General features: G+C 43.0%; 1 protein-coding gene across 2 annotated transcripts in view; it reads left to right on the forward strand.

Moving 5' to 3' along the window:
* The first annotated feature begins 259 nt into the window (after positions 1–259).
* The window catches only part of enpp1 (ectonucleotide pyrophosphatase/phosphodiesterase 1), a 122,757-nt gene continuing 107,934 nt past the window's right edge, over positions 260–15,082 (forward strand). Inside the window, exons 1-2 of one of the 2 annotated variants that reach the window (XM_060914219.1) lie at positions 260–523; positions 12,420–12,492. In XM_060914219.1, the coding sequence (XP_060770202.1) occupies positions 380–523; positions 12,420–12,492 (217 nt within the window). In that variant the 5' untranslated portion in view covers positions 260–379. The remainder of the gene's footprint in view (positions 524–12,419; positions 12,493–15,082) is intronic. The other variant, XM_060914220.1, reaches the window with a different exon arrangement.

Here is a 15,082-nt window from a genome sequence, read left to right on the forward strand (position 1 = left end):
AATGAAACACTAACCAAACAACACAAAATCATTTTTTTTATAGACAGTGAGTATATATATATATATATATATATATATATATATATATATATATATATATATAATATATATATATTCATTTTTATTTCCGACTTTAGATGGATCAGTTCGTGTGAACTGGAGAATTCCGAGTTCCCAGTTCAACTCGAGCATCATTATATCCAACCATGTAACGGGGATAGAGTAGACATGACGTCAGACAAACATAAAGTAGCAAAACATTCTTCCACATGGAGGCGGACCGTCAGAGCAGGGCGGCTTTTAGTCACTGACAACAGGCTGAACAGAGCTGCAAACCTTTTGCCTTGAGAAGGGAAAGTGGGTTTTCCTCTGTCAGTGAATGAGAATGGAGATAGCAGAGAGACAAGAGTGGACAGCCAGACAGGGATCCACTCTGCTGGGGACAGGGACAAGAGGATATCCACAGGAGCATCCAGACCAGTCCACAAAGTGTACAGCAACTAAAAGGAAAATAACTGCTGGAGTAAGTCCGTTCACATTATTATTATTATTATTATTATTATTATTATTATTAATAGTAGTAGTAGTAATAATTTTTCTAGTAAATCAACCCTCCAGTAGTTAGAAAACTTTGATTTCATGTTTGTTTGAGATGCAGTGTATAAAAGCAATTATAAAACTTATTAGTTTACAAATCCCTACCCTAAAGGTAGCCAGAAAAACAAAACCTCAGAACAAGACACTTGTTTTTTGAATAAGGAGAAAAAAAAGAACATCTGCTTTCCAGATGTTTGCTCTTAGCGGGAATTGGTGTGTGTGTGTGTGTGTGTGTGTGTGTGTGGGTGTCTGGAAAAGTTGATCTCTGGAACGCCTTTAGAGTCTGGATTTAGAGTAACTTCTTCATTTTTCACACAAAAAGCACAGCTGGATTTGGAGATCTGTGGTTGAAGATCTTTTTGCACATGTGAGTGAGGGAACACTTGGTGTCTTATAGACTGTAATCCACCTTTCGCTCCCACGCGGATGAATCTGATGCTGGCGTGGCAGGGAGGGTTGCCAAATCCATCCTTCCACCTTAAAAAAACAACAACACTTAATTATGCGGGTTATTGGGTGGAGCTTTTCGCGTATACTGAGTTAATTATATTTACACATTCATTTGGGACGCCTATTTTAAATGCTTTTATAAAAAGAATATGGTGAAAGGCATGTTATACACACTCCTGGAAAGTGGCTTCCAGCTGTGTTTCAGCTGGTGTATGTTTAAAGTGTAGGTGTGTGTGTGTTTTTCAACTCAACTATGAAGCACCCACAGAGCCAACTTTTCCACTGAGAACACAGTTGGGGGGGGATTTAAGCAGAGCCCTGAGAAAACCATGTGTAGGACGGTTTGAGGATTTTAAAGCACGACTGGTGAATTTAACATGAGAACCTCTGAAAAACTGGTTTCCTGTGTCCTTCATGTGGGTTTGACATACATACATACGTACGTGCATGTAAAAATGTGTATGTATATGTGTTCTTATATAAAAAAAAAAACCACACACACACACACACACACACACACACACACACACTAGTGTTCTCCCCAGAGCGCTTTTGCGTGTCGAGGCTGGCATGCTTTAATTTCATGCCGACACACTGGGGTTTTTTTGCTCTAACACTTGCTGAAAACTGCCCTGTCAACTTGCACGACTTTGCCGTGAGACTCACATTTTTTTGCACTGAATCACGAAAAAAAGGATACTCATGATTGGTTAACTCCAGGAAGTCGACTAATGAAATCGTGTCTTATTTTGTCTTCACCATTTCCACGTTACCGGTGGGAAAGACGCACCTGGCGAAAATGAGTGACAGTGATTCTGAATCAGAGGGCCCTCTATGTTCATTCTCATCTCATTATCTCTAGACGCTTTATCCTGTTCTACAGGGTCGCAGGCAAGCTGGAGCCTATCCCAGCTGACTACGGGCGAAAGGCGGGGTACACCCTGGACAAGTCGCCAGGTCATCACAGGGCTGACACACAGACACAGACAATCATTCACACTCACATTCACGAGTCACCAGTTAACTTAACCTGCATGTCTTTGGACTGTGGGGGAAACTGGAGCACCCGGAGGAAACCCACGCGGACACGGGGAGAGCATGCAAACTCCGCACAGAAAGGCCCTCGCCGGCCACGGGGCTCGAACCCGGACCTTCTTGCTGTGAGGCGACAGTGCCGCCCTGGCCCTCTATGTTGTTTTAAAAAAAAAAAAAAAAAGAATTTCTAAGTATCAGTGTGCAACTAAGTATGATACGAAGTTTAATTCCATCTGAACCAAAATCTATCCATGCATTTTCGCTTATTCAGTGAGCAAGCACCATTTCTGATGCACTGTTTGCAACATCAGTTGTAAACATATATATATAAAATTTATTATTATTATTATGTACAAGTTCTACTCATGGTCGGGGCATACCAAAGACCATCATAAAAATGGTACCTATTGTCGTCTGGCAAGGCACGCTGCAATACAGATGCGAGTGAGGAGATAAACTGCCATGGTTACCAGAGGACTAGCCTCCCACTGTAACCCAAGCTGTATAGGTGAAAGGCCAAGGGCTATAGAAGCGGAGCTGGGCATTGCCCAATGCACCTGGTTAGTACTGGGATGGGAGACTGCCTGGGAAGACCAGATTCTGGCACAGGAGGGACTTTTGGTGTGTATTTATATATTACACCTCTGAAAGTATTGGAATGGCAAAGTCAAGATTATTATTATTATTATTATTATTATTATAAGACATTTGGGTTTGTGTTCAGAAAATTAATATGGGACAGTTGACCAGAAGTTCAAATTTAATTTCCTGATATTTACATCTAGATATGTCAAACAACTTAGAACATGGCAAATTTTTGTTTGAACTCTCTCAGTGTTTAATCTTGGTTTGAACCCTTGGTTTTGCCTGTGAAGACTGCATTTGTTGGGCAGAGCTAATATAACAGTGTGAAATGTTCAGAAAAAGAAATAAGCTGCTGGTGTTCTAACCACCAGACATTGAATGGATTGTCCAAGGAAACCAATAGCAGGTGATGACAGAAACATTGTGAGCGCTGTGAAGGAAAACCTAAAAACAATAGTCAGTGATATCACCAACAACCTCCACAGGGCAGGACTGAAGGTATCACAAACCACTGTTCAAAGAAGACTTTGAAAGCAGAAATATAGAAGCCATACCACAAGATTCAGACCACTCATCAGCAAGAACCAGAAGACCAGATTGGAATTCACAAAGAAATGCGGAGATGAGACACAAATTTCTGGAACTAAGATTAATCTTTAATAAAGTGATGCAAAGACCAAGTTGTGGAGGAAGAAAGGATCTGCTCCTGATCCACAACATAGGTCCTCATGGGTGAAGCATGTGAAGGTAGTGTGATGATTTGGGCTTGCATGGCTGTTTCTGAAAAGGACTCCCTAATCTTTATTGGTGATTGAACTCATGGTAGCAGCAGAATGAATTCGGAAGTCTACAGAAACATTCTGTCTGACAATTTACAGAGAAATGCATCCAATCTAATTGGGAGGAACTTCAAGTTCATCAAATTTTATTAACAAAAAAAGCAATATTTCCTTATTCTTTATCAACTTGCATATTCCCTTTGTGAAAACTGAAAAAAAAAAGTTAATAACAAATAGGTCTCTTCTTAATAAACTTTTATGGACATTTGTACTGCTTCCATTTGCTTCTCTTTTATTAATCTTTCAGCAGTCTATAAAAAAAGAGTTCCGATTTCTTGTTAAATCTATTTGTACAATCACACAACAGCTCTTTCCCATTTTACAGCTGTGTGTTTTTGCAGCATTAGAGCTGCGTTACTTTCGCCTACAGTGACATCACATGCATTCCCACTATTGTATGTTATTGTGTCCTCTGCTGTCTAAAAAATGCAATTACAGTTAAAAAAAAAAAACTAATGCCGCTTTTCCACTACAAACGCGGCTGAGTCAGGCTGAGCCGTGCCGTGCTGAGCCGAGCTGAGTGGGGCTGTTGGAGTTGCATTTCGACTACAACCGCGCTGAACCGTGCTGGCTGGAAGTGGGTGGACACATTGGGTGGAGTTAGCGAAAGTGGGTGGACGTCACGTGATGTCGTTAGGCGGCGCAAACAGTGACATCAGTGAGCTTTTAAGCGGTAGTCTCACGACCCGAATAGTAAACAATAAACATGGAGGACATGGAGTCGTTAGTGTTGCTGGTCTTGGTGCTGTGGCTTGTTGTCACCGACAACGGCAACAGATACTGGCAAGAGCGTATAGATGAGGCGAGGCGCATAAGGCTTCATAATTCTCGTAATTCATAATTCTTCTTCTTCCGGGTTTACGATGTTTACAGATCCCCGCGTGCTCGCGGGGCGTGTGAGGGCATGTGAGGACACTCCTCCTCACCAATCAGTGCACAGGGGAGTGTCTGCTCACGCCCCTAGCCCCACTCAGCTCGGTTTGGCTCGCTTCAGCCCTACTCCAAAACGGTGCGAGTTTTAGGGGCTAAGCAGGGCTGAAGCGAGCTGAGTCGTGCTGTTTTTTGGTAGTCGAAACGCGAGCCGTGTCGGGCTGAAGTGAGCTGAAGTGAGCTGAAAAAGGGTAGTGGAAAAGGGCCATATGACATTATACTGCCTGATCGCAATTCTTTTTTTTTTTTATTTCATCGGTTCAAATCATTATAAATTTGTATCACAATTTATTGCCACGTGATGGATCGTGACATGCCTCGTCAGTATTTCTGTGTTTTTAAATAATTTTATTTTTGTAATATATTTTTCCAAGTGGCGGCACGGTGGTGTAGTGGTTAGCGCTGTCGCCTCACAGCAAGAAGGTCCTGGGTTTGAGCCCCGGGGCCGGCGAGGGCCTTTCTGTGCGGAGTTTGCATGTTCTCCCCGTGTCCGCGTGGGTTTCCTCCGGGTGCTCCGGTTTCCCCCACAGTCCAAAGACATGCAGGTTAGGTTAACTGGTGACTCTAAATTGACCGTAGGTGTGAATGCGAGTGTGAATGGTTGTCTGTGTCTATGTGTCAGCCCTGTGATGACCTGGCGACTTGTCCAGGGTGTACCCCGCCTTTCGCCCGTAGTCAGCTGGGATAGGCTCCAGCTTGCGTGCGACCCTGTAGAAGGATAAAGCGGCTAGAGATAATGAGATGAGATGAGATTTTTCCAAGTGTCAAAGCTGAGGGATTTGTTTCCAGTGCTTACATGAAATGTAATGCATCAGGCACATGTATGTAACCAGTATAAATGTCTCATCTCATTATCTCTAGCCGCTTCATCCTTCTACAGGGTCGCAGGCAAGCTGGAGCCTATCCCAGCTGACTACGGGCGAAAGGCGGGGTACACCCTGGACAAGTCGCCAGGTCATCACAGGGCTGACACATAGACACAGACAACCATTCACACTCGCATTCACACCTACGGTCAATTTAGAGTCACCAGTTAACCTAACCTGCATGTCTTTGGACTGTGGGGGAAACCGGAGCACCCGGAGGAAACCCACGCGGACACGGGGAGAACATGCAAACTCCGCACAGAAAGGCCCTCGCCGGCCCCGGGGCTCGAACCCAGGACCTTCTTGCTGTGAGGCGACAGCGCTAACCACTACACCACCGTGCCGCCCCAGTATAAATGTATTTACAAAATAACTGTAGGATATTGCACAATTTCTCAACAATTGTAAGCTAACTTGAGGGAGATTGCCTGGGGGGCTTGTTCTTGTAGCCAGTTGTTTTTGTGCAGAGAGCTTCATAGTGCCTGCCATTATATTACAGGCATTTAGCAGACACTCTTATCCAGAGCAATGTACAAGAAATGCTGAACTTCTAGACAAGAAAGTTCTAGTGCCAACTGAACAAGTGACAGAATAACACTTAGTGTAATATTCTGTTGAAGTAACAATAACAATCAGCAAACCGCCTTGGAAAACAAGCCAACCAATACAATACAACTTTATTAATTCTCCCACAGGGTTTTTCAGAATTAATTTACAATAATATTGAAAACCAAATAATTATTTTAAATTACATATCAAAATCAGTAAAACAACAAACTGTATAAAAGGATAAGTTCAATAAAGATCTTAATGTGACTTTTTCCAGAGTCTACTAAGTTTGGCTTTGCCATTCTTCTTTAATAAAGAAAGAGATAAAGATTTATTTGTCTGCTCTGAAAGACAGTTCCAAGATTTAATTGCTCTGTAGAAGAATCCATGCTGTATTGTGGATATACAGCACTTTAGAGCACTTAGATCATCTTTTCTCCGCGTGTTGTAGGTATGGATATCAGAACACCTTACAAGCTTTGAGCTTAGATACACTAGTGCTAAATAATTAATGCATTTATATACCATGATGACATCATGCAAATGTAGCATATTTTCCATGGACAACCAACCAATATCCTTCAAGACTGGAAATATATGATCGTATTTTTTGGTGTCAGTTAGTATACTTGTGGCAAAATTTTGCATAAGCTGTAGTTTATGAATGATCTTCTTAAAGGTTCCAGACCAAACCATTAAGCAATAATTTAAGTTGCTAAACACTAGAGAATTTAAGATTACTTGCAAAACATCTTTGGAGAATAATTGTCGGACTTTACTTATTTGACACAGACTAGATAGCAGAGATGACGATAATAGAGATATGATCCGTGAAGGTCAGGTTTGAGTCAAGTATGACATCTAGGTCTCTTATGGAAGCAACAGGATTTAACTCTTGACGAAGGAAAGGCACAGTTGCATCTGACAACTTAGATGTTAACTGACTTATTAGTCTTGTCCGAATTGATAAGTAGTTGGTTTGCGCAACACCATACATACAAATGAGCTGACAAAGTACAACTAAATAGAGAAAAATAAAAGCATAATGGCTAACCCCAAGTCATCATGACCAGGCTAGACAGTACACAGCCTGGGTTGGTCAAAACTGATATACGATTACACAGGGGGCAGGGAAGCAGGGGAAAGATGCAGCCTGAAGAGATGGGTCTTCAGACTGTGCTTGAAGGTGGTCAGGGAGTTGGCAGTTCTGACCTCAATGGAAGGGTCATTCCACCAATGGGAAATGAGGACAGACGGCAGTCTTGAGCAAGCTAGGCAAGAGCAGAGAGAGGGAGGGGCTAGGCATACCAGGCAAAGTAACTAAGTAAATTACACAGGGAAAATAATAATATTTGGCTTGACTGCGCTAGCATTGGCCTGCACTAACGCTACACCAGCTAGAAGGTAACTGGGCTGCCGCGCTAACCACACCAAGTCGTGGGTAAGCTCGCCTTGGCCTTCGCTACTGCTATATCTTCGACTCATTCAATATCATGCTAGCTGAATGGAATATCTGATAGACCACATAAAAAAGCCAGCCAATATTATTTAATTATTATACATACAGGACACTTTTTCAATAGAATAAAAACATTGTATTCTATTCCCTTCTAGTGGGTTTCATTCGTTTGGTTTGATAGCATACAATATTGTTAGCATATCGCTTATCCTATGTGTATTACGTCACTCTACCTAATGGAGCATAAGCGTTGAATATGGTTTGATATTGTATGGTTGTCAAGACAACATGACATCGGCGATGTAAAACTTTTTCATGCTAGTGACCAACTATGACAATTTGTAAACAAACACAGCCACCAGGTTTGCTTCAATAAATACGGAAGATTTTGAGAGAATTATGAAAAAGATGTGTTGTAAACCTGAAAGGAATGTGTATGTATAATAATATTGTCTGGCTTTTTTCGTGGTATATCAGATATATTCCATTCACCTAGCATGATCTTGAACTCGTCTTCGACTCGTTCAAGATCATGCTAGCTGAATGGAACATATCTGATATACCACTCAATGCCAGCCAATGTTATTTAAATGTTGTTATCCATTTCCATGGGTCATAAACACTTTCAGCACAAAAGAGACAGAAGATTGTTGACCTGCACAAATCAGGTAATATATATATTTTTTTTAAAAATACAAACGCTGTTGGAAATATGAGCCACAGTTACAACCCCGATTCCAAAAAAGTTGGGACAAAGTACAAATTGTAAATAAAAACAGAATGCAATAATCTACAAGTCTCAAAAACTGATATTATATTCACAATAAAACGTAGACAACATATCAAATGTCGAAAGTGAGACATTTTGAAATTTCATGCCAAATATTGGCTCATTTGAAATTTCATGACAGCAATGCATCTCAAAGTTGGGACAGGGGCAATAAGAGGCTGGAAAAGTTAAAGGTACAAAAAAGGAACAGCTGGAGCACCAAATTGCAACTCATTAGGTTAATGGCAAAAGGTCATTAACATGACTGGGTATAAAAAGAGCATCTTGGAGTGGCAGTGGTTCTCAGAAGTAAAGATGGGAAAAGGATCACCAATCCCCCAATTCTGCACCGACAAATAGTGGAGCAATATCAGAAAGGAGTTCAACAGTGTAAAATTGCAAAGAGTTTGAACATACCATCATCTACAGTGCATAATATCATCAAAAGATTCAGAGAATCTGGAAGAATCTCTGTGCGTAAGGGTCAAGGCCGGAAAACCATACTGGGTGCCCGTGATCTTCGGGCCCTTAGACGGCACTGCATCACATACAGGCATGCTTCTGTATTGGAAATCACAAAATGGGCTCAGGAATATTTCCAGAGAACATTATCTGTGAACACAATTCACCGTGCCATCCGCCGTTGCCAGCTAAAACTCTATAGTTCAAAGAAGAAGCCGTATCTAAACATGATCCAGAAGTGCAGATGTCTTCTCTGGGCCAAGGCTCATTTAAAATGGACTGTGGCAAATTGGAAAACTGTTCTGTGGTCAGACGAATCAAAATTTGAAGTTCTTTATGGAAATCAGGGACGCCGTGTCATTCGGACTAAAGAGGAGAAGGACGACCCAAGTTGTTATCAGCGCTCTGTTCAGAAGCCTGCATCTCTGATGGTATGGGGTTGCATTAGTGCGTGTGGCATGGGCAGTTTACACATCTGGAAAGACACCATCAATGCTGAAAGGTATATCCAGGTTCTAGAGCAACATATGCTCCCATCCAGACGACGTCTCTTTCAGGGAAGACCTTGCATTTTCCAACATGACAATGCCAAACCACATACTGCATCAATTACAGCATCATGGCTGCGTAGAAGAAGGGTCCGGGTACTGAACTGGCCAGCCTGCAGTCCAGATCTTTCACCCATAGAAAACATTTGGCGCATCATAAAACGGAAGATACGATAAAGACCTAAGACAGTTGAGCAACTCGAATCCTACATTAGACAAGAATGGGCTAACATTCCTTTCCCTAAACTTGAGCAACTTGTCTCCTCAGTCCCCAGACGTTTACAGACTGTTGTAAAGAGAAAAGGGGATGTCTCACAGTGGTAAACATGGCCTTGTCCCAACTTTTTTGAGATGTGTTGTTGTCATGAAATTTAAAATCATCTAATTTTTCTCTTTAAATGATACATTTTCTCAGTTTAAACATGTGATATGTCATCTATGTTCTATTCTGAATAAAATATGGAATTTTGAAACTTCTACATCATTGCATTCCGTTTTTATTTACAATTTGTATTTTGTCCCAACTTTTTTGGAATCGGGGTTGTAGTTTCATAAACGGCTTCATGTGGCTGGAAGCCCAAAAGTCACAGGTTTTATAATGAAATTGTTTGGTTAATTCTTGTGGATGTCACAATTCAAAATCATTTAAACGTCACATTCACAGAAGCCCTTCCTGAGAACATTTAACAAAATGTTGAGCTTCAGCACCCATCAATCAGAGCTTTAGGGTCATACACGTGTGTGTGTGTGTGTGTGTGTGTGTGTGTGTGTGTGTGTGTGTGTGTGTTTTAGCAAAAGGGGACTATAGACAAGAATAAAAATGTTATACGCTGTCTGTAAAATACAGTGTTTTACAAAGAACATCTCAGTATCTGCATCTGATCCCTACTGAAAATCTGTGGTCTTGATTGATAAGGTCCATATGTACAAACCTAAAAAAAAAAAATCCCTTTAACTGTCTCTCACTCTCTTAAAAATGTACAGTATGTATGTTTTGTAAGACTCACTTGCTTACAACTAACTTGAAAGATGACGCAATATTTGGAAAATTTACTGAAACACTATACAGAGCTGCTGCACAAATATATATATATATATATATATATATATATATATATATATATATATATATAGTGCCCTCCACGATTATTGACACCCCTTGTAAAGATGAGTCAAAAGGGTTTGAAAAAAATTAGAAGAATCCAACCTTTAGTTAAAATATAAATTTTATTCAGAGAAAAGCAAATCCCTCCTCAAGAAATAACTATTTTCAACAAAAACACATGCTACATTGGCACCCTTTGTACAAATTACCTTTGCCAGAAAAACAGTATCATGTCTCCTCTCATCTCATTATCTCTAGCCGCTTTATCCTGTTCTACCGCAGGCAAGCTGGAGCCTATCCCAGCTGACTACAGGCGAAAGGCGGGGTACACCCTGGACAAGTCACGTGTTCCATAATATTTTATATGGTTGGAGAATACAGAGCAGGGCATCTGAGATCATTCCTCTTTACAAAATCTCTCCAGATCAGCCTTTCTCAACCGGGGTGCCGTCTGGCTTCGTTAGGGGTGCCGTCAAAAAATTATATATTCTAACACTGAAATAAATAAAATGAATTAAAATTCCAAAAAATGATAGTTACACTAATGTAGATCATCGCCGCCTCATGCATCATCAAAATTTGTCTCACGGCCCCCTTTCCCATGTCACAACGTCACTGCCAGCGTATGGTCAGCGTGACTGTGTATATTTTATATGGGGGTGCCTTGAGAATTTGCATACTTCTGAAGGGTGCCATGACTGAAAAAAGGTTGAGAAACGCTGCTCCAGATCATCCATGGCCCTCTGCCCTCTCTTGTACACACTCCTCTTCAGCTCACCCCACAGGTTTTCAATAGGGTTCAGGTCAGGGGACTGAGATGGCCATGACAGAAGCTTGATTCTGTGGTCAGTTCACCATTTTTGTGTTGATTTGGACATATGCTTCGGATCATTGTCCTGCTGGAAGATCCCAAAGAGCAAACAGCACCATTTTTATTACATCAGATCATGGAACACAGTTCCAGTCAAAGTTATAGTAGTGTTTCACAAACTTCAGGTGTTAACATTTGTGGTTAACTGACACAAAAGGCTTTTTTTTTCCTCTGGCAGACCTTCCACATAATCTGTTAGCATAGAGGTGGCATCTGATGGTGATTTTTGGAGACTTAGAAGCCCCAAGATTTTACTTTTTCTTGTAATTCACCAACAGTGATCCTTGGAGGTTTTGGTTTGTTTGTTGTGCCTCTCTTACCCTCCTCCTCCCTGTACTTGCGGGCAGAATAAACTTGATTGCTTTTCCAGACAAGTTTGTAACAGTTCCAGTTGGTGTCCACTTTTTATTATTGCCCTAACAGTAGAAATTGGACATTTTTCAGGTGAGTAGCTATTTTTTATAACCATTCCCTGACTTATGAATCTCTACACACTTCTCCCTCATTTGGTTTGTGTGTTCTTATTTTTCCCATGTTGATAGATGACTAAGGGAATTTTGCCTCTGTGTCACCTCATATTTGTACCCCAGTTAATCAGGAAGTCATGGATTATAGCTTGAAGGTTCCTAAACACTCCAATTAACTCAAATATATAATTTAAATGGGGAAAAAATGCTTCAGTTACATTTTCACTATAATTTCCAAGGGTGCCAAGAATAGTGGCACATGTGGTTTTTGTTGAAAATAATTATTTCTTGAGGGATTTGTTTTTCTCTGAATAAATATATTTCACTAAAAGGTTAGATTTTTGGGGCGGCACGGTGGTGTAGTGGTTAGCGCTGTCACCTCACAGCAAGAAGGTCCGGGTTCGAGCCCCGTGGCCGGCGAGGGCCTTTCTGTGCGGAGTTTGCATGTTCTCCCCGTGTCCGCGTGGGTTTCTTCCGGGTGCTCCGGTTTCCCCCACAGTCCAAAGACATGCAGGTTAGGTTAACTGGTGACTCTAAATTGACCGTAGGTGTGAATGTGAGTGTGAATGTTTGTCTATGTGTCAGCCCTGTGATGACCTGGCGACTTGTCCAGGGTGTACCCCGCCTTTCGCCCGTAGTCAGCTGGGATAGGCTCCAGCTTGCCTGCGACCCTGTAGAACAGGATAAAGTGGCTAGAGATGATGAGATGAGAGGTTAGATTTTTCCTCATTTTTTCAGTGTTGGATGAGGCAACTTCACCAAAAGGTAGAATTTTTTTTTTCTACCCCAGTTTACAAATCTTTACAAGGAGTGCTGATAATCATGGAGAGCTCTGTACACTTAATGTTGTTTTTGTTGTTGACTGTTTTTTATATTTGTCTCCATAGGTTATTCTGATCACGTTACTGGCTTTAATCCTAGCAGTCATATTGATCTTGAAACTACACTGTGATTTAAAAGGTGCAATCTTTTTATTTTCTATTTCACACAATATGACAATTTAATCTTGCAGCATAATTTGCCATTGTCTGAAAAAAACAAAACAATATTTTGCAGTCACATATTTTGACAATTATGCTGAATGATCTGACTGTGAATAGAGATGGACAGTCAGTCACTGTTGGTGATTCGGCACCTTGTTTACCAAATCTGCCAGAAGGAGGATGATCATGCTTCAGAAGCAGACTCTAGTGCTAGTGAATCGCAAAACTTGAAATGTATATTAAGTATATATTTAGCCATCAGACAGCATGTCTCAGTTAAACTGTCCAGTACTTAACTTGGTCAGTAAAAGTTTTACTCAGTGTTCTGTGGTATTTTTGTGCAGGTTTTTATGCGCAGCCACAAAGAAAGAAGTACTTTTTTTTTTTTTTTTTTTTTAAGATATTTTTTGGGCTTTTTTCACCTTTATTGGATAGGACAGTGTAGAGACAGGAAATGAGCAGGAGAGAGACGGGGAGGGATCGGGAAATGACCTCGGGTCGGAATCGAACCCAGGTCCCCAGATTTATGGTGTGGTGCCTTATCCACCTGAGCCATGATGCCCCCAGAAAGAAGTAATTAAAAAAAAAAAAACACACACACACAATAAAATGTGAGTTGTTTCTGATTTTAATCGCTGAGTAGTGGGAATGTGCCGTGACTAATAACACGTTGTAGTACGGTATGTTGAGCGGGTGGGTGGAGCACAGAAGTACAGCAGGCCAGAACTGAGTTTGCAAAAGCTCTTTATTTTCAGCTTTTCAGCTTCACATACTACTCCCAGTCACACAGACATGCGCGCACACATCAGTTGCCTGGTAGGGGAGAGAGCTCCCTTCCTCTGCTCTCTCTCTCCTTGTATAGGGTGCGGTCACTGGGGAAGACACAGATTAACCAACATCAGGTGCAGTGATTCTGCCACTTACCTTCCCTGACTCTGCCCTCCGGTCACAGACCGATGCTTGACCACGCCCCCACTGCCATATATCCCCACCGCCCGACTCAGGCCAAGCAGTCATCCGGCCTGCAGCCAACACCCACCCCCGACGGGAGAGGAAGTCCGCCATGACCATCTGCGCCCCCGGCCTGTGGACCACCTTGAAATTAAAGGGCTGGAGTGCCAGATACCAACGGGTGATCCGTGCATTGGCATCCTTCATGCGGTGGAGCCACTGGAGGGGCGCGTGGTCCGAACAGAGGGTGAAAGGGCGCCCCAGGAGCTAGTAGCGGAGGGCGAGGACCGCCCACTTGATCGCCAGGCACTCCTTCTTGATGGTGCTGTAGTGCCCCTCATGCACCGACAGCTTCCTGCTTATGTACAGCATGGGGCGGTCCTCCACCTCCTGGGACAGAACAGCCCCCAGCCCTCTGTCCGACGCGTCCGTCTGCAACGTAAAGGGGAGAGAAAAGTCAGGGGAGTGTAACAGTGGCCCCCCACACAGTGCAGCCTTCACCTCAGAGAAAGCCCGCTGGCATTGCTCCGTCCACTGGACTGGATCTGGTGCTCCCTTTTTAGTGAGATCAGTCAGCGGGCTGGTGACGTCTGAATAATTAGGTATAAACCTACGATAGTAGCCAGCTAGCCCCAGGAACTGTCTCACCCCTTTTTGGTCTTGGGCCTCGGGCAGGCCGCAATCGCTGCTGTCTTATTAATTTGGGGACGCACCTGCCCATTGCCCAAGTGGAAGCCCAGATACCGTACTTCCACCTGCCCAATCGCACACTTCTTCAGGTTGGCTGTGAGACCCGCTCGCCTCAGCGACCCAAGGACGGCCCTCAGGTGCTGCAGGTGCCGTGGCCAGTCGTTACTATAGATTATGATATTGTCCAAGTACGCGGCCGTGGTGTGGGGGTGGAGGACCTTGTCCCTAAGCTGCTGGAACGTAGCGGGCGCCCCAAACAACCCAAAAGGAAGTGGGACAAATTGGTGTAAGCCAAACGGTGTGGAAAAGGCCGTTTTTTCTCAGGATAGTGGAGTCAAGGGGATCTGCCAATAACCCTTTGTCAAATCCAGTGTCGAATAAAAGCGAGCCGTGCCTAGTCGATCAAGCAACTCATCAATACGAGGCATTGGGTACTCATCGAATTTAGACACCACGTTGACTTTTTTTCTATAGTCCACACAGAACCGGACTGACCCATTGGCCTTGGGAACCAAGACCACCGGGCTGCTCCAGTCACTCTAGGACTCCTCGACGATGCCCATTTCGAGCATAGCCTGGAGTTCTTCCCAAACCACCTTTTTCTTGTGTTCGGGCAGCCTGTAAGGGCATCTGCGCACTACCACCCCCGGGGGCGTCTCAATGTGGTGCTCTATGAGGCGGGTGCGGCCGGGCAGGGGCGAGAACACGTCCGAAAATTCAGTCTGCAACTGGGCAACCTCTGTGAGTTGGGTCGGGGAGAGGTGGTCTCCACAGGGGATCGGAGACGTACACGATGCCAATGTTCCCTTTGGAACCTCCGGCCCCAGCTCCGCCTTCTCCGGAACCAACGACACCAATGCCACGGGGACCTCCTCGTTCCAGAGTTTGAGCAGATTGAGGTGGTAAATCTGTAGTGCCCCACCCCT

The sequence above is a fragment of the Neoarius graeffei genome, chromosome 2 (genome assembly GCF_027579695.1).
Source record: "Neoarius graeffei isolate fNeoGra1 chromosome 2, fNeoGra1.pri, whole genome shotgun sequence".
NCBI lineage: Eukaryota > Metazoa > Chordata > Actinopteri > Siluriformes > Ariidae > Neoarius > Neoarius graeffei.